Raw genomic sequence first — 25,250 nt, 5'->3', positions numbered from 1 at the left:
AAAAACAGCAACAGCACCATCAACACTAGTGCTCGAATTCAAATTTGGATTAAACAAAATCATTTCACTATTAGCGGGCGACAAAATATTAAATTCGGGTGGGGGGGAATAAGCAAAGATACATCATTTAAAATTTCGTTATAAGAAGGATAAGGAGGTGGCGGTGGCGTAAGATCCAACTCGAACCCTAAATCAAAAGCTAAATGGCTTGGTGACAACGGGGGAGGTGGCGGGGGGAAAGAAATATCAGCAGAATCTGGAATAAAACCATTAGTACAGGTAGGAATAGCCGGAGACAGATTAGGACAAACAATTACTGCATTAATAGGCATCACGGCTTCTGAAACAGAATCATTAGTTACATTTGTCGATATTTTGTTCCGCGATGAAAGATCATCCATGTATTCCTGTAAATTAAAATTAAAATTATTAGCAGCAACGGGAGTAGCCTCAGTCACACTCACCTGTAAATCATTAATATGGTTAGTCACATCAATAGCTAAATTGGAAAAATCATTAAGCACAGAAGTCGAATGCGACGTTGTCAAAAAAGAATCATGGAAAGCATTGAAAGACGGAACATCGTAAACAAGAGAAGGAAAACCATGAAAAGGAGAAGCAGCAGAAGGACTTTTAACTAAAGGTGAAAAAGAACCGCCTGCCGCTTCGTAGGCCTATAACTGTTTTGTATGAAATTTATTTTAAAAAAATGAACAATGGCGCCGTCCGATTCCTTCCTTTGGTTTCGACTACTTTTCTTCTTCTTCTTCCTTCTTATCTTTTTACCTCGCAGCAACGTACAAAAATACGACCAACAAGCGAAAAAATTATGGACACGTGACGGCCGACTAGTTCAACGTCCACCGGCCTATCGATTGTTTTTTTTTCTCCCTCCATAAATTACTAAATGAAACAAGAGTAAGAGTATATAAACAACAATCAAAATGGACGATATCAGCAACTGAGTCTTTGTTCAACGCCAGCCTTTCTTCTTGTCTCCTACGCGCATCTTCATGATGCGTACAATTGCCGCTTGGATCAGTAGCTTTCGATCCTCTTCTAAATTCCGTTGCGTGGCTTCTTGCTCTTTTTTCAATTCAGCCTCAACACAAATCAGATGCGGTGATCAGATGCTGAAACGTTAGGTATGCATGTTCCTGTGAAATACAATTTTTTTTTTAATGAACTGAAATGTTTGACAAGTATTAATAATAGTAATTACATATTTCCATCCGAGGGTGGTTTTGCAGCTCTCGCAATAGATATCAGCGACGGCGTGCAATCCCGTGAGCAGGACCCGCTCCTCGGCTGGACCGCAACCCACATTCATCCTACAGGGAGAGAAAATGATTTAATAAAACAGTCGCATAAACACGACAATTTGAATTTGTCCTTGGCGTCTAGACTCGACTGAATTGCAAACTGGATTGGCGACTTACACGGAATTGAAGAGATAGGCTCGTCCTTGACTGCCCTGGAACGACTATTCAAGGCATCCACAATAATAAAAACCCACAAAATGGTTAGCAAAAAGAATCAAAATTATAAAAGAAAAATGTAATTCACCTTGGAAATTAGTTCGTCGTGATTAGCCAAATGGGCCCGACAGTGAACGCACGAATAGGTGCGGTGGCAGCATTCTGGCAAATACGCCTGAAATGTCTTGACCATTCTGCACGGATCCTTGATTGAAGATGAAGACGGGCCGTCCGAAGAGGACGATCCTAGCGAGTGGCCCATGGAGTGAATACCTGCCAGTCCAGTCGACACAGCACATGGAACAACAATGAAATGAGTTAAGATGGTGAAGAAGTTGCTTTTAGATTTGGGCAAATTATAGAAAAGGAAATAGGATGGCACTGCCGAAATGAACACTGACCTTGAAACCAAGTAGAGTGCTGGCCGTTTGCCATCCAACGACGATTCCTCTGTTGTCGTTCCGGTGCTTGTGGTTCTTGTTCGTTATTCCTCGGATGAGCCACCGTGTTGTTGTTGTGGCGATTCACTGGACCAGCTGCAGCAACGACGGCTTGTCTCTGACGTCGTCGACGGTTGACTAACTGTTGCTGATTCTGCTGTCTGTTGTTGTCTTCTTGAGGTGGATGGCCAGCAGCTTCTATGTTGTCACTGTGAGCACCGAAAATCCTATACCGTTTTGTTGGAAGGCAAAAAAGAATGAATTATACAATCATGATTGACACCGACAACCTTGAAAATTGTATTCACGTGGAACAAGGGGAGGCAAATTCTATTTTTTTTTACAGGATGATTATATTCACCTCCCAACGCACCCCCAAGGAGGGGGGCCAGCAAAGCCAGCTGTTCTGGTTGGCCAGAGTGAGGCCAACGTCTCACTAAATTGAGTAGAAATCGCTGCTGCTGCTCCTTTAGCTGTGGGCCACTGTAACACACCTGGAAAACAAAAAACAATGAAACACAATTTAGAGATTTCTTTCTTGTACAACAGCGAAAGAGAGATAACTTTCAAACTGCCTGTTGAAACAATATTTTTTAGACAATCAGAAATCAGAACTGTGATGAAGAAACAGAACCGACCAGATATGGTAAATATTAATCAAAAGTCTGCAGTGCAGAACAAAACATCTTACGATATGAATGCATGGGTTCATCTCCATTGGAATTTGGTGGTTCTGTCTTTACCACTTGTGGTTTTTGATTGTTCTGCATTTGCTGTTGACGACTTGTAACAACATCAGGCATCACAGCATCAATGAAAGATAAGCTTTCCATGGGTTGTTCGTAACCATCCTGAAAAACAAAAACATATAAGAGCAAAAATTTTGTGGTATATAAATTTTATCATATTTAAATTGTCACCCACATCTCCGACACTGATCTCAGCGTGACTCTATGCCAAAGGTGTAAGCAGAATGCTGAAAACCATTTTGAAAGGCAATCAGCAGCGATCATGACGCCATCAGGGTAGGCCAATCATGACGCTACCTATTCACACAAGTTGATAATTACAATAGCAGTAAGTAAAGATTGAAAATAACATGATACAATTATCTAACATACCCGAATTGAAGATAAACGCCTTACTCCAGCGATAGCGTTGCACCATAGTAGACCACGCTATTGATGACGCTTGATGGGTTGGCGTCTGCTATGTGTGTCTCGGAAGCGTCATCCTCAGAACGGCATTCGCGTCACCTGGTGGCTGGGGGACAATCCATTTTAGCCACCTACCGACAGCCTAAAGATTCTCCACTGACACCGATAGATGGCTAGAAAAAGTTTGCCGCCAAGAATGAAATTATCTCATTAAAATGCAAAGGAAACAATATAATTAAAGCCACAAGCAGCAAGCAGCAACTAGTATGGGTCACTTGTGCTGTCACAACTACAAATGGAAATCAGAAATAAAACCATTCAGAGTGGTGATTAACCTAAGAATTTAATCAAGAATTTTAAAATTATGCGTTACTTTAATAATTAAAATAATTAAGCTTACTTACATGAAAAAGGCATGACGACCAACCGAAACATGATGACGACCGACGTCGTAGTAACTGAATGGAAACTTGGATTGAAACTTGGACAGCCGCTAGGGGTTCTACACAGAACACTCGTAAGAACCACCTAGCGGCTGTCTGCCACGGCTCTCTATGGCTCCGCCAAAAATTTTTGGACGATATCCCACCCAGTCGGATCTCGGCCCACGGCCCACTTGGATCTCGGCCCACCGGAATAAATCTCGGCCCACCCGGATCTCGGCCCACCGGACTAAATCTCGGCCCAGTCGGATCTCGGCCCACCTGAATGAATCTCGGCCCAGTCGGATCTCGGCCCACCGGACTGAATCTCGGCCCACCCGGATCTCGGCCCACTGGACTGAATCTCGGCCCAGTCGGATCTCGGCCCACCGGACTGAATCTCGGCCCACCCGGATCTCGGCCCACCGAACTGAATCTCGGCCCACCCGGATCTCGGCTCACCGGCCTGAATCTCGGCCCACCCGGATCTCGGCCCACAATTAGGCGGAGCCTAAAGATAGCCGTGCAGATGGCGTTGTAGTTATCTCGGCCCACCACTGGGTGGAGCCTAAGCCGTCCGGACCTTTATAAGCGCCCTCTGGTAGGCCAAGAGGTACCATTCTTCACTGAGAGCTGCCACGAGACGGATGTCTGCTGAGTCTCGACCCACCTGGATCTCGGCCTACCTGGATCTCGGCCCACCTGGATCTCGGCCCACCTGGAACTCGGCCCACCTGGAACTCGGCCTACCTGGATCTCGGCACACCTGGATCTCGGCCCACCTGGATCTCGGCCCACCTGGATCTCGGCCCACTCGGTTCTTTTCAGAGCCAACCAAAAAGGCAACTGGCCTTACCAAAAAGGCAATTGCCTTTTTGGACTTGCCTTCCGGAAGAGTTGCCTTTCCGTCTATAATCCAAAATTCTTTTGGAGTTAACATTTTGTTTCCGGTTTGAAAGAAGTTCACTCAGACATTACCATGACATTATAGGGGTAAAGAGACGCATTCATATGTATTTCATTTATAAGGTCGAGAACAAATAGATAAATTTAACAAGATAGGCTACAGATCAATTTTCCCGCGTGAGTCACGCGGATGAGTGATTAAAGATTGTGTTGGCAAAACGCAGCTAAACTAGATTTCAGAGTGATGCTGACGACGATGACTATAATCGAATAAATAACAGTATGGAGCAACGAGTAATCAACAAAAGTGAACTTAATCTCCGATGCGGAATGCATTAAAATAATTATAATGACGGTGTAAGCGCGTTACATTTCGGCGTCGAATGTCAAGCCACAAGGGCGACGGAATTCTTGATTTCGCTCATGAATCCATTTGTTGGACACTGAAATTGATTTTCCATAAAAAATCAATTTGTATTTTTTTAATTCACTTCATTTAAAAAATTTTACCCCATTTGGATCCAGTAAGGACTGGGCAGGCAGCGTGTTGGGTCAGGTCGTCACCCTCACCATTCGGGTGTAAATTGAACCAAAATGCAGCACTTCCTTTCTGCGGCCACAAGGATAAATTAATTTGGGGAAATACTGTCGCACCTCCAGCTTCGACGTCACTCATCTTTAATGAAGAGAAAATATTTAGAAATTAAGAATTTAAAAAATCACAGTGATCGATAGGCATTTCGCAAATGTTTTGTTTTTTAAACTTACGTAAAACATCCAAGTGGCAATACGATTGCCCCACCCAAAATCTTTCTGGACTTCGCCCTTCTGTTGACACGGAAGAAATGTCCAGGCGGCCGGAAACGAGCGCAAATAACGCGCAAAGATAATAGAGATGTAATAGCGTTAATTATATATAATGAAAGATTATAAATGGGCACTTTTCTTCATTATACCCGAGCGTGATCGTAATGGGGTTCATAATGCCCGCCGATGCCGTAATTGCAAACTTGGAGCTCTTCGGCTGTGGCCATATCAAGTCCGGTTACATCACCAATTCGCCGCGTCATCTGCAATAGAAAAACTAAGATCAATTGTGGGTATTAGAAAATCAAAACGATTGGTGCTATAGACAACCTTGACAATATGATCGTGTTCGCTGTTTTGCAAGAAAGCCGCTTTGGCGATGCGATATTTAGTCGGTTCACTGGCACCAGTCAAACTATTCTGAACAGTGCTTCGTCGTAACTAATCCAACATTGGAAACTAAATAATATTATATGGGCATTGTCATCCGACTGTTTTGAGTTATGTTACCCTGGATTGAGCCAGTTTTTTGGCAGTTTCAATCTCTTTGTCCGTGACAACATTGTGATAAATGACGAGTCGCGGTTTGAGAGAAGCCAACTCCATTTTGATCGGCTGAATGAAGAAGTAGGGCACGTTATTGGTCACGTAGCGGCACCGGAGTCGGGCTTCAATTTTGGGATCCATCAACTTTTCACCTCTATATATACAGTAAACAAATAATGGGTATATTTATTTACAAGGGAAAATTCCCCCCACCGGAGAAAATAACACAATTTTCTATACCTGCAAAGCCTTTCGTATTTATTCCACTGCTCAGCGGGTATACCAGCTGTTCCCGAGGGCTTGGTCAATTTCAGTTTACTGGTATTAAATGGTTCGATCGTGCTATTTGCGCTAAATCGGAAAATGTTACAGCAATTCAATTTGCGCAGAAATATAACACTCAAAAGACATACCCGGCTGTTTCATGCTGCTGCTGGAATTGGATTTCACCTTGCTGATGAAGAATTTCTCGGTAGTACTGGATGTTGCTAAGCCCTCGCTGGTGAAACGGAACAATCTTGAGCAGCTCGTCAGTCAATTGCAGAGCTTCCTTTACATTACCTTATATATAACACAGGCGTGAAACAGAGCATGAAAGTTTCCCATCTATTATTATTCTCAACAAAAACCCAGATATTAAGTTCATATGTACTCTTATACCTTGTTTATAGGTAGAAAACGCCAAGTATTCCAGAATTTCTTGGCGGGTAGCAGTTTTGTTCGATTCCTCTTCCAACTTGTTCAAAGCCTCTCCCATCCACAAAACAGTGTGGTAGTGGTCGCCGTTGTTGTACGATTGACGTCCCAGTTCCCAACAATCTCCAGCTTATTACGGAACAAGTCGCGGTGGTTGTAATGTAATGACGGCGGTAATTATTCAGCACTGAGCTGTGAACTCTATATAATTACCGGTAAGCTGACGGGAATACTTTTTCCCCAACAATTTCCCCTCGGCTAAAGCGTGGGTATCCAGCTCGTAAGTGTCTTGGAGCCTCATAAGCGCAACAGCTGCTCCAGTCAAGTCTTCATCAGATGGGAACCGCAACGCCGAACGGTATCGAGTAATGTTTTTGACGAAAACTTTCAAAATAAGAAATGGAAACAAATGATTAATTTCGGCTAATGCTGATGTGTCAAATATTATTTCATACTGGAGCCAACGTTCTGGGTCATGACCTCTTCTACCTGCTTCCAATCAGAGGTGAGGCGCTTGACTAGTAGATAAGCGTTGACGGGGTTAGACAAGTATTGCGAAACATCTTCACTGGCTTCTTGATACATGCTTTCGTACTCTTCTAGAAATCTTTTCAAGGGAAAACGAATTATTTAAAAGTATTTGGGCAATTTGAGAAACCAATTCATTCCTCACCTTTTCAATTGCTTCAGTCTGATCTCTTCTTCTTGAATGTAATTATCGAGGTGCCTGACTAGTTCCAACTCTGTGGTTACGAGACCCTCCATCTCTGACAAGGCCGTAAACACCTCGCCCAAGACCGCATTGGTTTGCATAACGAGGAGGATGGCAGACATACTCAGAATAACTCCCATCATAATTATGTCTATTAAATAAGAAACAAATGAGCCTATCATACAAAAGATTCAACACAAAAGAAAATGTTGCGATTACTGACAAATTCATTTGATAATTGAATTTAATTCAGTGCCAAGACTTTTTTATTTTTACTTAGAGCGATAAATTTACCAATTGGCAGATCTTCAATTCGACCATCACCTCCTTTATCAACATTCTCTTTACTTTGAATTTCCCACGAATTTCTTTTTTGTTGTTGCTTTCAAGCTAGAGAGTATAACACTAACTACATTTAACAGTACATTTGAATGCTCATTAAAATATGTGACTAGTCATGCATAATAATTCTAGTTCTCTGGGAAATCATTTGAAACGGATTGTAACGTGAATTCCACCGTTCCTCTGGTCGTTTGCTGGCCGACTAAGTTTAGACATTTTTTCAGGTAGTTTAAGTCAGGCCTATATTTAAAGTGATGATACATTTTACATGTGATATGAGGCGAAAGTGAGACTACGTACTGTGCAGGGCTGCAGGCAGCGCTGGTGGTCATTTCGATTTAACACAAGGATTATATTGCTTCCGGCAAAAAATTATTTTAGTCAATTATCTCTTTGCACTAAATGTCACACCACCAAGCTATCAGCTATCAGTTTTTATTTCTGTCAAGCGCACGCAAATCAAATAACACGCAAATTCACGGTGATAACAAAAATCTAGCCTTCAATAATCTATTAAATTAATTTTGAACGATTCCTTTTTAATCACATTACTAGTAACACGGTGAATGCATAGGCAAGTAGTAGTTGCAAAGCTTATAATTTTAATTGAATAATTTTGTACATACCTGTGACTGGATGTTGTTGGTTGGGCGTTTGAAATTTAATTATACTATTCTGCTTAACAATACGAAAACAGATTTTGACAAGACGGAGCCAAAAGTATTTGTATCCTAATGCGGTCGTTGGCCAACTGAAGTTAAATTTTTTGAAAAATCAACACTTGCTGGCTTGCAAGATCTTGCACGTTCAACGTTCACATGTGGGGTGCATTAGCGGATGAACGCGCATGAGAATTGTTAGCGTACAAGTCCCGCCTTCTTTCATTTTTCTTTTCCTGCAACGGCGCATTCTTCCTATTTCTCACTCGCACATGCCAATTACCCTTTAAAAGCGTCGCTTCTGCTCTCAGTGTGGGACATTTCCTTTCCCTTTCTCTCGCCTAACCGTAAAATTGATATCGTTTTCTTTTTTTCTTCACAATTACAAAACACGCTACATTCAACCACACATGGAGATGCAGTAAAATCTTTATAATGGTATCACTGCTGTGAAATTAATCGACGGGAAAAGTTGAAACTTCCGTCGCATATGAATAACAATAATACACCGTCTTTACTTTTTTTTACGCGCTGAGGTGTGATTTGTCACGACATTTTTAAAATTCCGTTCATACCGTGAAGATTTTTCTAAAAATAAAGTGGCTAAATCGGAAATAACATTTGCAGTCTAAATATTCGTAAAGAAATTGCTAAAACATTTAATTACTGGGTAGGCTATAGTGCAACTCATCTTGTCGCTTAGTTTAAAAAATCTACACAAGTACTCTTTCAAAAGTTAGTACTGGGGCCTACACTACTTTACAACTAACATCAGTCAAGAAAATTCGCGAGTCAACTTCACGATTCTATTTTATCATGCAGTTTTGATATCGCCGTGTTCAACAAGTAAGTAAGGTTACTAATATAACATTCAAATTTTATGAGCGTTAGTGTTGGCTACCTTACCTTTACATTTTAATTTCCGGAAATGAAATGAACCTATAAGAACATGTAAGAATGAAAGGAATCAAGGCTGCTTAAGGAGGAGTACAGTAACTCCATCTGTGATTAGCATATAGAACTTCAAATTCAGTTCGGGGGCATTTCTTGGCCTTATTTCTTGGCCTTATTTTTTAAGTTGAATCACAGTGAAACTGAATCGTCCAATATCTTGTTTACGTTTTCATCATATGACGTGTATTCATACGAAAATGCACCCTTTATAGTATACCACAACAGTAGAAGTCAACAATCTATGTAATGGCAGCTCCCTTCTTTTCATCAGTTTGCCAGAAAGGACTGCTGCAAAAAACTTCCCAGAAAAGTTGTTATGGAATCAAGAGTATTTTGCCTTCATGCTATTACCTGGATGTCTGCAGACGATACAAAAGTCACCAATCTATCGGACGGGACCATATAAATAAAAGATTCCTTTTTTATTTGAAAGATTCTAAGCTTCTAAATCCATCACTTTCATCAATTCCACGAGTATTATTTAAAATTACACATTTATTTAAAAGTTTAATCAAATAATCCTATTGTAGACAGGTGGAATTCAATTACAGACCCATGGAAGTTCTTCGGCACATTCTCATGAGTTCATTGGTAAAAATGTTGGACCTGTTTCAACTCCACAACTTGTGAAATACTTGTTCAGATACATTTGGCCTAAGGTACACAATTTTGGTATTTTTTCCCCCCAGTACCCTAATTTTGTGTTTATTAATAGGACAATTGGGAAATCAAGCGCAGAGTTGTGTTAGCATCTGGGTTGTTGGTTTCTGCTAAGCTGCTCAATGTTGGTGTTCCTTTCCTGTTTAAACATGCTGTGGATCTCCTCAACACACATTTGGATTCACCCTTGCACCTGGGTGATCCTCAAGCAACTATCACTACAACTGTGTTCACCATTCTTGTTGGCTGTGAGTACCTTTCATCTACTGGTTCTGGAGTATTAAGTTGAAATTTAAATTTAAAAATATCAACAGTGCTGCCCTGCTGCCAAAAAACATGCGAAAAAAAAAAAAAAAAATGTCAACTAAATTAAATTTTGTCTAGATGGAATTGCCCGCGTCGGCGCATCTGGTTTGAATGAACTTCGAAATGCTGTGTTTGCAAAAGTCTCCCAACATTCTGTCCGACAAATAGCGAAAAATGTCTTTTCTCATCTCCACAACTTGGACCTTGAATTTCATCTCAATCGTCAAACAGGTGCCCTTTCGAAGGTGGAATGCATTACAATTTTCGGTTTTGCATACATAATCACTAAATCATGGTTTAAATTTTCTTTCAGGCCATTGACCGTGGCAGTCGAGGCATAAACTTCCTCCTAGCTGCCTTACTTTTTAATGTAGTACCAACGATTTTTGAAGTCTCGCTTGTAAGCACAATTTTGGTAAGTAATTAAAGAACACCTACGCATACGCATCCAACACATAACTTAACGAGTTTTCCGATTTATCTATAGGGTATGCGATGCGGTTGGGAATTCGCCACTATTACATTAGGTTGCATTGGTATGTACACCGCATATACTTTGGCAATCACTCAGTGGCGAACACGATTCAGAGTTGCTATGAATCAAGCAGAGAACGAAGCGGGAAACAAGGCCATCGATTCTTTAATTGTAAAACAGTTATCTTTAAGTTAAAGTCTTAATGGAATCTCATTCTTCTCTTATTTAACTTTGGCAGAATTATGAAACTGTGAAGGTAATGTATATTACAGAACATATTAGTTTCGTTTACACAGAATTACAAGTCAGACTTTTTTTAAATCACCATTATCTTAGTATTTTAACAACGAAAAATACGAAGCCGAAGAATATGATAAATCCTTGAAAAAATACGAAGTTGCCTCTCTGAAAACCAACTCAAGTCTCGCCTTGCTCAATTTCGGACAACAAGCAATATTTAGCGTTGCTCTAACTGCAGTAATGTTGCTTTCAGCCAAACAAATTGTCAACGGTAACTAATCAATTATTTGTAGAATTGAACATAGTTTAATTTCTAATGAGTAAAGTGGAATTCAAAGTATTTCCGTGTATTTAAATTCATAATTAATTTCAAGTCAAACCAGATGAAATGATTTTCGAAAACCCCGGATGCTAAAATCATCATCTTGTACATTTTTCTAGGGCAAATGACAGTCGGAGATCTTGTGATGGTGAATGGACTCCTATTTCAATTATCCTTGCCACTAAACTTCCTTGGCTCTGTTTATCGGGAAGTTCGCCAAGCAGTAATTGATATGCAGGTTCTATATAAAATCATTAATTTTATATTGGTTTTGTGCTAACTCATTTGGTTTAATATTAATTGAGGTTCTTTTCGCCCTGCAAAATGTAAAATCTTCGATTGCTGTAAGTTAAATCAGTGATCGATATTTTCGGACGGGAAAATAATCTAATTTTATGTGTCCATTTTCTTTCAATCTTAGGCCGCACCGTCGTGTCCTCCGTTGGAGTTGAAGACGTTTCGAGAAGCCTCCATCGATTTCCAGGATGTCCACTTTCACTACGGAAGCAACAAAGAAATTTTCAGCGGTTTAAACTTCAGTGTTCCAGCGGGGAAATCGGTTGCGTTGGTGGGGGGATCAGGTTCCGGGTAATTTAGTGCAGTCTTATTTATGTACCTTCACACTAGAGTGTTTTTTTCCCATGTCCAGTTCCTCTAGTATCTCGTAAAAAAGTCGGACGCTTTACGATTTACAATAACGCCCTCTGCGGTTGGTTTGTTTTATTATTGGGTAGCATTTCTGTGCCAGAAATTGCGCGTCAAGTACGCCAGTTTCTGAAATGCAGAAGAAAAAAAAAACAAAGGAACAATTTTAACTCTAGTGTAAAGGAAGCTCCGTATAGATAGCACACGTTTTTATACGTCATTTACTTTGGTTATTGTTTGCAGTAAGTCTACCCTTATAAGACTACTTTTTCGGATGTTTGAACCGCAACAAGGAAAGATTTTGATTGGAGGACAAGATATCTGCACCGTAAATTTAGATAGTCTTCGCCAAGCAATTGCAATCGTTCCTCAGGTACTTTGTTTTGTACTCTTTTTTACAGTTTGACACTACATTTCTCCCTTGATCATTAGGAACCTGTGCTATTCAACAGTAGCATATACTACAACTTATCCTACGGCAATTTCCGGAAAAGTGAAGATGAAGTTTATGAAGCGGCTAAAATGGCTGGAATTCACGATTCGATAATGTCGTGGCCAAAGCAATATAACACTTCGGTCTGGATAACCTTTTAATGACAATAGGAATAAAAATTTATTCTATTTTCTAAATTTTCCAAGGTCGGAGAAAGAGGCCTAAAATTATCCGGGGGAGAAAAACAACGAGTGGCGATTGCGAGAGCAATACTGAAAAGCTCTCCAATCTTGATTTTCGATGAGGCTACATCTTCTCTAGACTCTGTTACGGAGAGTGTAAGCATACGAAATGAGTGATTAAAGCATTAAAGAGCTTAATTTAAGTTGTTATTAATAATCCTTAGACCATAATGGAAGCCTTGAAGCAAGCAACGACCAATCGAACTTCTATCTGCATTGCCCACCGCTTGACCACAGTGATTGACGCGGATGAAATTTTCGTACTCAAAGAAGGACGAATTGTGGAGAGAGGAACACACCTGGAATTGCTTGCTACTGTCGATAGTGTTTATGCAAATCTATGGAACACCCAATTTAGAACCCACTGTTAAGTCAACCCTACCTGAAATTATAACAGTTCCAAATATTTGTGAGATTTATTATTGAGAATCAAGCTTGTTTGTTAGGTGTGAGTGGCCATCGTTCAAGCATTATTGTTAGGTTAATTGTTGATTGCCATTGGCAGTAGGGTCGGTTAAAACTGCTTTGTTTGCAAAGATTAAGGATTTTCTGCAATCCAATACATCGGGGAAAGCCACATGTTACATGGTAAACTTATTGATAGCGTCATTTTGAATTGACGAGCGCGCCGTTATTCAGGTTAACCAAATACCAGCAGTGCCAGTAGTGCTTTGCTTCAGTAATGCGGATTTGCGTATCTTCCTCATATCGCTCATCGATCTGATGCGGACAAATTGCGTCATTTTTCTTAGAAACAGAACAGACACAAGTTTACTCTTCTTTGCAAACTGCACTTTATCATTTGTGATCATCTGTTATTTTATTTTATTCAAAATTAACTTACATTAATCTGCTTTGAGCACATGATTAGTTTTTTATTCTAAACTCTAAAGGCGATGGAATTTTTAAAACGTTTGTCTCAAGAAGAAGAAATGTATCTAAACAAATAAAAATTCACGTAAATTAGATTAAATCCAAGTGCTGGGCTTTTCTCGTTTGTTATTGTTATTCAACAATAAACTCAATCAAATTGCTAAAAATATCGCTCCGAGCCTTTAAATTTGGGCCTTTAAATTAGCAGACGAATATTCAAATCATTTGCTTTCAGTTTTCAGGCCCGTTGTCCTTGTCCTCGTCTTCACTCACATTTAGGCCTAGTGCTGCGGCCTTTCATCGCAGGTAAGTTTCAGTAAATGTTACATAAAAACTAAGGAATGAAAATCATGGGACCACTGAGTTGGTAATAATACTTGGTGTACGTGTAGGTCCATCGTCCTTAACTAATCGTGTGAATTATTGCTTATTTGTATTCTTACCACGTGAAATACTTATTGTAGCAAGCATGGTCATGAAAACCTTTGGATCTTAATTATCTAATAATCTTGATAAATAAGAATGTTATAATATGGAATATAATGTCACATTTACCTACCACATTTACATTCAGAAATTTGGACTTTAGGTTCATGGTAAATTTTTGCACGAACAGCAAAGATTTTTTGTGGGGTAACACTTGACTGAGTGAATGACTGTGAATGAGTTTGTTTTTACAAATGATGTTGATGCTCAGATTAATAATATTTCCTATTTTGAACCATTTCAGATCACCACCGAGGGAACTTCAGTGATAAACCTGGGATGGAAGATTCACTTCTCAAGGTAGGACATCCTTTACCATTTATATCATGATGTGTTGTGCTGTACAAAGTATGGAGCTATAGCTAGATTGTTTTTCATTCAGATTAGACCCGCGAAATTTTTTTATTTATTCTTTTGAAACTTGAATAGTGTTAGGCCATCTGTCGATCAGTAGTGCTACCAGCACTATTTTTACTGCTGGGACTTTTCGAAAAAATGGGGTAAATAACGAATGGATACACTGTTACACTGTGTACATGGCAGAAGCTAATTGATTAACATCCAATTAGCTTTTTTTCTCTTGTTTTTCCCTCTTGTTTTTCCATTCCCAAACAAATGTCGAGACCCCACCTCTATAATAACATCACAACGCCGATCAAGTGTCAAATGAAATTTGGTACGTTTGGCGCGCGCCTTGTACATTTTCTCATCCGTTACCCTTTCTTTTGCCAATTTGGCAATTCATCTCGAATCATTAAAGATAGAGTTTCTGAGAGACAGCGGCCTCTAAATAATAAGTCACATTTTGGTAACAAACGGAATTACCCTGTCACAGTGTCACATTCTTTTCTGAATTTATTTTGACATTTTCAATTAGTTTCAATTTGAATGTTAGCAGTCCGTAAAATTCGCTGCAGAGGTGAAAAAAATCTAGAGCGCATAGCGGAAAAACGTAACTCATGAATTCAGTTGATTGGACATTTATGGAATGGTCCCATGAGTCTTTTGATTACGTACTCAAGGGTGCGCAAACACTCCAGGTATTTACCTTTGGATAGACCAGGAGAGGGGCGTTCCAAGTTGGTAACAACCACAAGTGGTTTGTGCGATGGAATCAACGATCCATTTTACACGGATCGCTGAATCCAACGCCCCGCCACCAAAGCCTCCACCCCGTCATTTCGATTATGCGAAGCATTTGTTAGTCTTAAATATGGTTGTGTCATAAATCGTCTATGGAGAACGAAGCCGCGCCATTTCCGATGGTGTTGACACCGCCATAGCGAAAGTCGTAAAAAAGCCGATAGAATTTATAGTGACACTGGGTACTCTCAATAATAAATTTTTTTGCATTATTAAAGATGTCCCGACGTCAGGGGACATGGACTCCAAATATAGAAGGACATGTCGATTCCACTTGGGAAACAATGGCCGATACCATGACAACGGGTTTTTTTTCGTATCCTAAAGCTGGCTACATTTATTGACTGACAAGTATTGTATCGGTCGTCCTCAATGACGAATACTTGAATAGACTTCCATCTCCATGGTGATTGTGTTCGGCTTAGTATTAAAATTGTATCGGTGGCGGCCATGTTTCTTGGACGAGATTTGCTAACGTTGGCATCTCATCCAAAATTGAAAGACCAGACGTCGCCACAGTGACCGATGAAATGGAAGTTTTGGACTAGGATCAAAGATTTCGGGCATCAAAGATTTTCTGGCTTCAGGTCAACATACAGAAAACATGCGACAAGGTCCGTCAATCTTTGACGTTTCAATAGACGAACATAGCTGATGTGTTATGAATCGTTGAATGGTGACAAGACTCCATTTCAATGATTAGACGTTGCAGCGGATGTCTATGGGATGTTGGGTCCGTCCGTCGTTTTTCTCTGAACGTGAATAGTGTGGTCGTCGTATATTTTGATCGAAACTGACTGCTGTCAACCGGACGCAGTAATCTGGAGCCAACAGTTGAAAGAGGTGGAACATTACCGCTATGCTTTGGTTCAGGATTCACGATCCATCACCATCTCACGCCAATCCGAGAGATCCGAACTCGCAATCCTCCCACTCAATATCTAACTCGCTCACGATCTCAGAGCGCAGAGTTTCAAACTCCTGATGTCGGTCGCCCACTGTGCCTTTGGTCTCACAAGTTTCCACCGTGGGGAAACCAGGAGAGACTTCGAGGAGCCGAGAGCAAAACCTCCGCAGGGAAATCAATAAAGTTTGTCGCTATTGGACTGGAGTCTATCGCTGGAGGTGCAATGGACCAACTTGTATCGCGGAGGTTTCACGTCATCTTTCGATACGCTAGCGGCACCTATTTCTTCTCGACTGACTGCCGTCTTGTTTCTTTGTTCTCTTTATTCTATATCCTTTGACATGCGGAAAGAAGTGAGCAAGAAAAAAGAGAAGGGATCATAAGCCTCTTTTTGATTAAAAAGTTTGATAATAAAATCGCTTCTGCTTTTCCGAAAAGAAGAAAAACATCTGGTCTTTTGGGCGACTTGTCTCCCTATCGATCATTGCAGGGTAGGAAAAAAGGGCCGAGAAGATGTGTGACAGATCGGGTGACATTTTAAGAAAGAAAAAGGACATGGAACAGTAAAGAATAGTTGGGTGAATAGAAAAGAAAAGAGTTGGGCAGTGAATCGCGGGTGCCTTTGCGGAGCGGGGAAAAAACCGGAAAAAAAGCGGGAGATTTATCGGCCCTGTCCAAGAGAGATCCCATCAGAAGTGCGCTCGTGTCTATATATCAATACGGTCATCGTCGCCTATCGCTTTTGGTCATAAGGTCGATATACAGTATAATAAAGTTATAAAGAACTACATAGAGATGTTCCATTTTTCCCGTTTTTTTTTTCTTTTCTTCTTTCCTTTTGCGTCCGCTTTTTAGCCAGTGGTAGCCTTAAAGCGACGGGAACGGGCGGAATGCTCCCATCGTTCGACTTGGTGGCGCGCGTCCGCGACAGATAGATTGTGACAGCACAACCATCTACTTCCTCCATATTGCATGATCGAATGAAGGAGTAAAAAAAAAAAAAAATGAAAAGGGGGAAAGTTGGCTTTCGTTATTCTAAAAAATTGAAAAAGAAAAATGTTGATCCTATTTTGATTCGTCGTCAGACTTTTCTGGCTCTGGGCATTAAAGATTAAAGCTCTTTTTCGCTGAAGCCCATCCGTACGATATAGCAGCAGCCAAGGATGGGCCTGATGGGAAAACGAGGTAATCGAGTTTAAAGGCTTCTGATAGACGTCGACGTCCGGTCTGTATAATCCCCGAGCGCAGGAACGAGGGCCGCATAGCCAATGAACGTTCAAATAATGCCAGCACAGAAAAACCGAATAACAAGGGGAGGGCGAATGCGACTCTAATAACAAGTGTAATAGCTGCTGGAGGAGCAAATAAAATGTCGTCAAAGTGGTAATCTTTATCGATTCGTATCTCATTTACATGCAACATTGGGTCGCTCTTTTATTTAGTTTTGTTTCTACTTTTTCAATTCCGTGTTCTTCTGTTGTCGTCGAGTCGAATGGACGATGATGGATGGAGATTGGCCGGATTCTTTGGCAGCGTGCGGATGCATATCATACCAATGCTCTCTTCTTATCCCCCGTCTTTCTTCTTATTTGTTTATTTTTGGCCTCGCATTCGACGGATACTGATGCGATCTGAAACGGTGGAAAACGAGAGTTTATTTCTAAAATGTTGTATAAGCAAGATAGATCCTCGCCTGCATCGCTGAATCCTTTAGAACATTTTAGAGATGCAGAAAAAGAAAAAGGGGTACTCGATACTGAGAAGAAGAAATAAACCGGATAAAGAGGCGAAAAATAAAATGGGAAGACGAAGGATTTTATTTCTGTCCTCCTCGTCGTCGTCGTCGTGCGGTTTCTGACAAGCCGACGACCGAAAGCGAACATTCTCGTTCCAGCTCTTGTCTTAACAGTTTCTCCTTTCTTTTAACATAGGCGACTGATGCTCCCTACCTCTAGCCGTGGTATATAAAAATACAACGTCGGAGAGAGAGGAAAAAGAATGACTTCTTTTCTTTTTTACTTTCGAGGGTTTTAGGGGGGAGCCTCATAGAAGATTCCGCATGAGCGAAAGGCCCGAAAACCATGTGTGTAGTTGTGTGTCTCTCGGTTCGTTTCCTGGTGGGCATTTTCCGTGGGCCCGTGACGCCGCCAACAAGGAGCGGGGTTGCCGCAGCAGTCTGTTTCCTTGCGTTTCAACGGTGACTCGGTCTCACCTTATCCTCTTCGTCGAAGCTTTGACTATTGCCACTTAATACTCTTCTCTTCCTTCCGTTAAAAGGTCGTACACGAGCCACACTACCCGCGTTACTTGATAGTGGTAGGCATTTCGTGAACGGGTTTCTTGTGTGTATTGATCCCGCGTTTGCACTTGTGCATGAGAGTGAACCTTTTGAAACGTTTATTTCCTCGCCCCATAGAAAAGTGTTAGTGAGTGTTGTGTGGGCGGGTCGTACGGCCGTCGGCTAGAAGAGCGGGCAGCTGTTCAGAGGTCGTGTCGGGTGGGAAAAAACAGGAAAAAGGAGTGAAACAGAAAAGGAGAAACCAAGCGTGAAAGAAGCTGTATCATAGCGAGGGAAATAAAGGCAGGAAGAAGAAAAGGAGCGCCGAGTGTCGGCCGTTCAAAAGTTGCTGGGCCACCGCCTCGTCGGTGGCAGTCGGCGACTGGACTTTCTTGTCTTTTGTGTGTCGTTCCGAGTCGTGGCGAATTTGACTACGACTTGCAAATACTGTCGTGTAATAAGGACTAAACTAGTGGAAGACATTTAAAATTCCAATTGATCCGTCAAACAAGTTGTTGCGTCGAACCAGTTTGAAACTAAGTAGACCGCAACACAATGTCTACCAAGGAAGAAATGGCCGAGATTGATCAGATGGAGGCGGGATCTAATCAGCCGTCAGTGGGTAAATATCGTATGGGTGCAGCCAATGTGTTGTTTTTGTTGATAGTGGTGCAGACGCTGCTGCTGTTGTCTTAACCCCTTGCATGCAGTTGTTTTGATCATGAAAAGGAGAAAACAATAGTCGCTAGTTACAACAATGAATTGCTCAGTGACTACAACATTGGGTGAGCAAACGCAACTGCAGTCACTAGTTAGAAGCCAAAGTCAAGAGCTGTGCTACCCCAGACAGTGTCCTTGTTTATCTTGGCCATCTTTCGCCGCTATCTCTTATATACAGTAACCCATTTTCTTGCTTGTTTCATTTCCGAGACTGGGGACGGGCCCTACTTTCACAAAAAAGAAAATCCCATCCATCATTCTGGAGACGCAGGGTCCTGGGGACAAGAACGGGCGGGGACTTGTATACCTTTTTCTTGTTATTCAGCTTGGCCCTTACTTCTTGATTGAGGCGTCTGTCACGCGCGCTGCAACTCGTAATGAAATCTCCGTGTCGCTTGCAAAACAAACACGACGTCTAATGTCTTCTCAATCCGCTCAGCTTAGTGTAACCACCTGGCACCCGTCATTGCCAGTTAAGTGTGCGTGTCCGAAACTTCTTCTCTTTTTCTACTTTTTGATGGAGTGCAAGTTTATTTCGGGATTTATTAAGTCATTCCTACCTTTCTTTCATTTTTGAACGGGGAAAGAAAAGAGAAAGATAAAGGCGCCCAAGTTTGGAAATTATTTTTGGTGGTGGGTAGCACAAAGGAAATATTAGAAAAGAGAGAAATGAATTTCTGCGTTCGTAATGGTACCGGGGTTTGAATCGACTCGGCAATATCCTTCCAACACTGGGGAGCCCACTGTTATGCTATTTGTATGAGCAGTGGTTGCGGCCATGGTGGATTCAATCTGAGGCGGACGGCTATGACTTGGCTCGAAACAAAAGACGATAAAGAGATATCATATAAAGGGTTGGAAAAAGGAAGATAGAGAGAGAGGAAAGAGAGAGTGAAAGGGAGCCTTCGGCGCGGAATTCCTGATCATTCAGTTCCGTCTTTCGCCACGCTGGTCAAAGTGCTTGTGACTAGCGAGCTGGATATTGGTTTCCGGATCCCGCAACTGTCGCTATCTTATACAACGACCTATTTTTAGTGCGCGGCTCGTTTCGTCTCTTTTCACCGTAACTTTGAGTCGGGATGAATGCGTGTGGGGTAGATGGAATCACTATATCAGGTTCCCTTGGTGGATGATGACATTGATGGCCAGAGAATAAACGGCTGGCATCTTCTTCAGCTCGCGTTAGTAATGAAAATCTTGAATGACGCAAATATGGAAGGGAATGGACGGGCGGACGGACGGACGGATTGTTTGCAAAAATGGTCGTCATCATTAGAGTGATTGAAGCTAAAGTGGCACCAGTGCACCACCCCAGATTATTACAATGAGACACTGTGAGCAGCGGGTGATTTCCTTTTCTATTTCCTGGATAACCAGTCGAGGATGTTCTCCTATATTTAGAATCCGTTCTCTTCCTCGAAGATTGCTCATTTCGATTCATGTATTCATCAGTAGGGAGTAAGAGGGAAAAGAAGAAAAGTACAAGAATGAGAAGGAGAAGCGAGGGCTTACTGTTAACTGTGAGGCTCATACTTATGACCTCGTTATCCCTCCTCCTTTCAGCGCTGCTGTAGATGATGAGACTGCGAAAAAAGCGGAATAAATAGAAGCCTCTTCTGTTGAGAGTTGAGACTCCTATGTTTATCGATCGCATTTTTTGTGTAGTAAGTATAAGTATGGGGAAAAAAGACGGGCAAGAACAGACCGAGCCCAGCAGCGGTCGGGAAACAAACACACATGGTCGGTCGGTCATTCGATCGCTGCACCGGTTGTCGGCAATGTCTTTTCCGGCTCTTTCCTCTGTGCTTCCTTTTCATCGTGTAATCTTCTTTTCTTTCTTTGAAAATAAAAGAATAAAAAGAATTCATGAAACTGATGAAAGTCCTGGCATTATCAATGAAGTCATTGACTTCTCTTGTGCGACAATAAAGAGACTGCGTAGAAACCGATCGCAACTTTTCAAACTTCTTTGGTTGCCAAAATGAGAATCCTCTTGAGCGGCTTATGGTACAACAAGCGTATCGTCCCGCTATCCCTATTCACAGATGCACAGTCGGGCAATCGATCCTTTTCAACTACTTGAATTAGTAACATCGCCGATGACGTATATTGTATATAGATTTCGTATGCTGTCGTTCATGAATTTTTAAATTGAACACTTTGAGCGAAAAGGTTCGGCGAAAACCTGGGAATTCATTGATTTTCAGTCTGGATCATTTTTTTTCTTGCCTAGTTGTTTTATTTACTTTTTTTTTCACTCTTTCTTGATCTCTTTTTCTCTTTTATGTTTCGATCTGACGGCATCTTCTTTGTTGGCGCCGCAATATACTTCTGTACGTTGGCCGGATCTTTTCTCTTCGGTCGACAGCCCCCGTCGGCTACAACATCAACCGAGGTGAGTCACACTCACGCGCACACAAAATACCATACAGATACTATAACAATCGAAAGATGTCTGGTAGCTTTTAAAATGTGAAAAGTGGCGTGAGAGAGTAGTAGGTCTTCCGCCGTTGCTGGTGCCTTTGAGGAACAAAGCAACGAATCATTAGGATTTTCTTTTTCGATATGCCACCACCACAGCCGCCATCAAGCCAGCACCTCATTATGCAGAGTGGGGCGTTTGTGTTTTCTTCCACTTTATTTCCTACTTTCCCCGCTGGAAATCTTTTCCAATCCTTAGCACTCAAACACACAGACATCCCACGCGTCGTGTTACGTCGGTGTAATGGCATTCAAAGCGGTTCGGGTACATAATTTTGATGAGGCGCTTCTTTCTTTTTCATCTCCAGTACCGATTTCTTTTTTTAGGCGGCTAAAAGAATAGATGGGACATCTCGTCTCGCAGTAGGAAAAGAGAAAAACGGATAGCAACGAAATCATAAAAATCAAATCGAACGAAAGTTTCTTTGAATAGCGTCTCAATTGCTGCAGATCTCGTTAGACATGATCAAGACTCCTTTCTTTCCCTCATATCTTTTGCCTTTCCATTGGTGACCGCTAGGTCTTTTTTACTTCTTTTTTTTTCTGTGGCTATAGACCGTCGTCTGAAAGCCAACGGATCAGACTTTCCCGTTTTTCTCCAGGTCGTATTTGATTTAATTCAGTTTTGACTCTTCTCACACAAAAAGATCCGGAACAAACTTTTCCGCCAAGAAATCCTCGGCCTCACCCGCATCAGGGACACAATGCAATTTGCCGGACGTTGAACAAATTCTCTTTTCTTTTCTTGTACCGTTTTTCACGCGTCACCTAAATCAATAAAAAAATGTTTCAAAACAATTATGGGAACTGAGGGGGGAAAAAGGCGACTTCTGAATGTACACACATCAAGGTGTTGGTAGTGTATCGGGTTTGTGTGGACACACTCTACGCTTGTGTATTACTTCTTTCTTGTTTTTCTTTTTTTTTTGCCTTCGCTTCTTTTGGCTTTTCCTCTCGCCGAGAAGGCGGAGAGACGTCGGGCCATTAGTATAGAGTCTGTGCGCGCGGTCGCAGTCCAGTCACTTGTCCGCCGGTCTGGGCCTGAACGAGACCCATCAGATCGTCTCTCCATCTTTCACTCTCTCTTTTCTCGGTTGTTGATTTGGTGTTTCGCTTTCATCTTCAACCTGAAAATCAGTTGTCGAGACGACGAACAAATAATTTCATCAGTGACACGAAAAGCTGTGATTGTTCCATCGAAATATCCCCGTGACACTGTGAGACTAGCAGGCGTGAGGAGTAGAAAAAAAAGAATTTCTTTAGAATACCGGTAAGAAGTTGGATTTCTTTATCTTTTTAGTTTCTTCTCCTGTTTGTTTACTTTGAACCCCCCCGCGTGTTGGCGCTGACGGCACCTTGTCATCATCTGCACCTGATGAGTTCTAGATGGTCTGTGTGTCTCTTTTGTTTGGTTTTGTCTGCTCCGGGTGTTGTTGGTGCGCTGTGATAGTTTCTCTCACACAAACTCATTTTCTTAGTCCATTTTCCATCTACAAACTGTGAAAACCGAGCAGACACCACAACATCTCCACTGACGCGTCCACACCATAGTCTTCTGGTCAATAATACCACAACATCCAGTCTTGGGTCGTCCAGTTGTAGTAGCCTAATTCAAGTGTAGCAGCAACTCAGTTGTGAGGAGGAATTCCAAGCCCATCATTCCCTTGTCGGGTAACGTGAATTTGGCTTTGTCGAGTGATCACGTCACGTTGCCCTCGTCGCAACTTGTTCACGGACCGATAAACATTTTGAACGGGAAAGATCCAGCAACGTCGATGATGACGTCGGGTATTCTTGATCCATAGATAGAGAAAAGGCAAAAAGAAAAACGAGAAAAAAGATGATGGAAAGGGCCGAGAGAATTGTGAGGTCTGAAGTAGCTTGAACCCATTCAATTTCGTACAATTCCATTGGCTTTCTACGTAAATCCGCATGAAGAATAGGAAGAAAAGAAAGGGGAAATCAACGTAAAATCATTAAAAAGTTTCTTGATCCTTTTGCATGTTTCTCTTGTCCCCCAAATTGCATTACGTACAACTTGAAAGATACACAGGGCGAAGAAAGGGGAAAGAGATAGTACTACATCATCTCGACTTCTTGCCTTCTCGAGTCCTGACGGCCGACAATAATGTAATTCGGCGGGCGGGAACGGGTAAAAGATGGAATGCTTTTTGGGGAGAGTTGGCCGCTAATGCTGTAGTCGGCTCTGACTAGACCCAAGACTGTAGAGTGTATTATAGTGCTTGCCTCTGCTGCTTTTCAGTTTCTCTGACGTTGCTGATGTCTCTTTTGTTTCCCTGTTGCCGCAACGCGCTGCTTTTGCCCCGGCCCCAACGGCGCTTGGAGTATAACAATGTGTCGACCCCAATAGACGCGGACAATCAGTCACTCTCTCTCACTTCCCCCCTCGATGCAATTCTTTGCAAACAAGAATCTGTCAGGAATATTTGTGGAGAAAGAAATGGCGAGGCGAAGCGAAAAATCGCCATTACAATAATTCGTGCCGAAGGAGGATCAGATGGGTCGGCGATCGGCTTGTGTCGCTTCCGTTGTCATTTACGTGCGGAATCAAACCCAAAGGAAAAGGGATGAAATGACCGTGTTTGGGTCGCGCGCGGAATTATTGATTGCTTCGGGGAGAGCGTCGAGTCTTTGCCCGTCTTGATGTGGCCAATTGGAACGTGTACAAAATCCTGTCGACGTGAGGTTTCTCAGCCCGCGACAGCAAACACGACCACAAGATCTCGATGTATAAAGAGGATACTCTCTACGCCCGACATACAACCAATGCAAAACAACAAACAGACAATAAGAGACTAGGGCAACAAAACAGACGTAATGAGTGAGTTATCCCGCTGGGTGTATTCTGTGTGACATGATGATGCTGTAGGCTAGCCTTCTTCCTTTTCTCTTTCCTAGTTTCCGGTTCTGTCATTCTGTCCTTGCTCTGTGGCACCGTGGTTTTTGTCTGCTCTGTGGCTCTCTTGCACGACTGGTCGATTATCATCTGGCGTTCCATCAAGTCCCAGATAGGAATCAATAGTTAATCCCTCGGTTAATCCAAAGTTAATCAGAACAGGACAGTGCCATGCACGCATTTTCCTTTTTGTCATTCAAAGTGAAAATGTGATTCAATGAACCAATTGATGATGATGGAATCGTGGGAATTTGAATTTTCCAATTATCACAGGCCGTTAAGAGAAAAGCGAGAAAAATTAAGAAACCAGCGGTCGATTTCCGTGTCGGTTTTGTTGAGGGTAGATTTGCCTTGCCTTGCGTTGCGATGACGACTGACTTTGGTTTCCGACCAGAGAGAATTGAAACAATTGACTTGACAAATCGCGACAGTCCCACATATTAATACAGTAACTACTCTGGGGAGGTGCTGAATGCATAAGGATTAGGTTGATTGACGGGAATCCCACATTATCATAGTATAGAGCTCGAGAGTTGTGGTAGGGTAACTTGAAAAGCCAGGGGGATGTACACCGTGTCTAGCAACTCTGCAGTATTATATGTTTGCTGTATCTGGTACTCCCAATTTACATGGTTGACTAGTTCATGTCTAGCTTCATCCTCATCAACGTGATATGATGATGGCCGACGTTGGAGATGTACGAGGCTTTGAAGGAAAGTATGGTGCGCTGCGCATACATTACTTCCGGAGCGGCCGGACCTTGAGCTACCGGAGGGGTAAGCAGCGTAAGCGTTTTTTGCTGTTTATTATAATAACATCCTCCCGTTGGGGGGAGGGGGGGGGGTAGTAGAACAGATAGCAGTAGTGGTGGTGGTGTTGTCGAGTTCATATTATTATTTACACACGCACGCTAAATAGACATTACAACATTAAGAACAGAGAGCAGCCGAGAAGAGCTAGAGGTCCGAGACGGTTCTTTGTTTGCTGTCATGTCCTATATGAG

At 41.9% G+C, this 25,250-nt stretch overlaps 4 protein-coding genes and 1 long non-coding RNA gene across 17 annotated transcripts in view; 2 read left to right on the top strand and 3 right to left on the bottom strand.

The window, feature by feature from the left end:
* Positions 1 to 913: 913 nt before the first annotated feature.
* LOC124350133 (protein yippee-like 1) lies at positions 914 to 2,144 on the bottom strand. The gene is made up of 5 exons (XM_046801154.1): positions 1,880 to 2,144; positions 1,567 to 1,751; positions 1,440 to 1,483; positions 1,223 to 1,331; positions 914 to 1,157 (listed from the first exon to the last, which is right to left on the bottom strand). Exons 1-5 carry the CDS (start codon positions 1,911 to 1,913, stop codon positions 1,104 to 1,106), a joined length of 426 nt encoding a protein of 141 aa, XP_046657110.1. The 5' UTR covers positions 1,914 to 2,144; the 3' UTR covers positions 914 to 1,103.
* Positions 2,145 to 2,187: 43 nt separating this feature from the next.
* Positions 2,188 to 3,507, bottom strand: LOC124350315. The gene is made up of 5 exons (XR_006920753.1): positions 3,480 to 3,507; positions 3,040 to 3,248; positions 2,843 to 2,964; positions 2,610 to 2,769; positions 2,188 to 2,412 (listed from the first exon to the last, which is right to left on the bottom strand). It is a non-coding gene; the product is annotated as an uncharacterized LOC124350315 (long non-coding RNA).
* A 975-nt stretch (positions 3,508 to 4,482) lies between these two features.
* Positions 4,483 to 9,115, bottom strand: LOC124349605 (prolyl 4-hydroxylase subunit alpha-1-like). Of its 4 annotated transcripts, none has more exons than XM_046800350.1 (13): positions 9,072 to 9,115; positions 7,126 to 7,315; positions 6,908 to 7,059; positions 6,666 to 6,836; positions 6,417 to 6,581; positions 6,170 to 6,317; positions 5,997 to 6,107; positions 5,721 to 5,910; positions 5,541 to 5,651; positions 5,360 to 5,473; positions 5,172 to 5,231; positions 4,914 to 5,079; positions 4,483 to 4,846 (listed from the first exon to the last, which is right to left on the bottom strand). In XM_046800350.1, exons 2-13 carry the CDS (start codon positions 7,305 to 7,307, stop codon positions 4,770 to 4,772), a joined length of 1,647 nt encoding a protein of 548 aa, XP_046656306.1. In that variant the 5' UTR covers positions 7,308 to 7,315; positions 9,072 to 9,115; the 3' UTR covers positions 4,483 to 4,769. The 4 variants fall into 4 exon arrangements, with proteins under 4 accessions (XP_046656306.1, XP_046656305.1, XP_046656307.1 ...); XM_046800349.1 differs by lacking the exon at positions 9,072 to 9,115 and adding an exon at positions 8,133 to 8,327 and having other exon boundaries at positions 7,126 to 7,339; XM_046800351.1 differs by lacking the exon at positions 9,072 to 9,115 and adding an exon at positions 8,133 to 8,327 and having other exon boundaries at positions 5,997 to 6,098.
* Positions 9,116 to 9,240: 125 nt separating this feature from the next.
* LOC124349510 (iron-sulfur clusters transporter ABCB7, mitochondrial-like) lies at positions 9,241 to 13,019 on the top strand. Its single transcript, XM_046800184.1, has 15 exons — positions 9,241 to 9,593; positions 9,650 to 9,778; positions 9,835 to 10,027; positions 10,164 to 10,330; positions 10,399 to 10,500; positions 10,573 to 10,731; positions 10,799 to 10,816; positions 10,897 to 11,071; positions 11,242 to 11,360; positions 11,428 to 11,466; positions 11,544 to 11,710; positions 12,011 to 12,140; positions 12,200 to 12,343; positions 12,407 to 12,538; positions 12,607 to 13,019. Exons 1-15 carry the CDS (start codon positions 9,366 to 9,368, stop codon positions 12,811 to 12,813), a joined length of 2,109 nt encoding a protein of 702 aa, XP_046656140.1. The 5' UTR covers positions 9,241 to 9,365; the 3' UTR covers positions 12,814 to 13,019.
* A 582-nt stretch (positions 13,020 to 13,601) lies between these two features.
* Positions 13,602 to 25,250, top strand: part of LOC124349814 (mechanosensory protein 2-like) — a 40,981-nt gene continuing 29,332 nt past the window's right edge. For 2 of the 10 annotated variants that reach the window (XM_046800691.1, XM_046800690.1), the window contains exons 1-2: positions 17,978 to 18,751; positions 21,218 to 21,244. In XM_046800691.1, the coding sequence (XP_046656647.1) occupies positions 18,685 to 18,751; positions 21,218 to 21,244 (94 nt within the window). In that variant the 5' untranslated portion in view covers positions 17,978 to 18,684. Of the gene's footprint in view, positions 13,622 to 14,045; positions 14,102 to 17,829; positions 18,752 to 21,217; positions 21,245 to 22,340; positions 22,601 to 25,250 lie in introns of those variants that run through there. The other 8 variants (XM_046800687.1, XM_046800688.1, XM_046800678.1 and 5 more) reach the window with 8 other exon arrangements.

The sequence above is a fragment of the Daphnia pulicaria genome, chromosome 7 (assembly GCF_021234035.1).
Source record: "Daphnia pulicaria isolate SC F1-1A chromosome 7, SC_F0-13Bv2, whole genome shotgun sequence".
Classification (NCBI taxonomy): domain Eukaryota; kingdom Metazoa; phylum Arthropoda; class Branchiopoda; order Diplostraca; family Daphniidae; genus Daphnia; species Daphnia pulicaria.
This window is presented reverse-complemented; position numbering and strand designations above follow the sequence as displayed.

Coding starts and splice junctions, on each gene's coding strand:
- LOC124349605 (XM_046800350.1), bottom strand. CDS start 7,307: ATGATGGGAGTTATTCTGAGTATGTCTGCCATCCTCCTCGTTATGCAA. Junction 7,060..7,125: donor AGACTGAAGCAATTGAAAAG/GTGAGGAATGAA, acceptor TCCCTTGAAAAG/ATTTCTAGAAGAGTACGAAA. Junction 5,232..5,359: donor CCCATTACGATCACGCTCGG/GTATAATGAAGA, acceptor CCGTGTCAACAG/AAGGGCGAAGTCCAGAAAGA.
- LOC124350133 (XM_046801154.1), bottom strand. CDS start 1,913: ATGGCAAACGGCCAGCACTCTACTTGGTTTCAAG. Junction 1,484..1,566: donor ACGACGAACTAATTTCCAAG/GTGAATTACATT, acceptor TGCCTTGAATAG/TCGTTCCAGGGCAGTCAAGG. Junction 1,332..1,439: donor GCCTATCTCTTCAATTCCGT/GTAAGTCGCCAA, acceptor CTCTCCCTGTAG/GATGAATGTGGGTTGCGGTC.
- LOC124349510 (XM_046800184.1), top strand. CDS start 9,366: ATGGCAGCTCCCTTCTTTTCATCAGTTTGCCAGAAAGGACTGCTGCAA. Junction 9,779..9,834: donor TCAGATACATTTGGCCTAAG/GTACACAATTTT, acceptor GTTTATTAATAG/GACAATTGGGAAATCAAGCG. Junction 11,467..11,543: donor ATGTAAAATCTTCGATTGCT/GTAAGTTAAATC, acceptor TTTCAATCTTAG/GCCGCACCGTCGTGTCCTCC.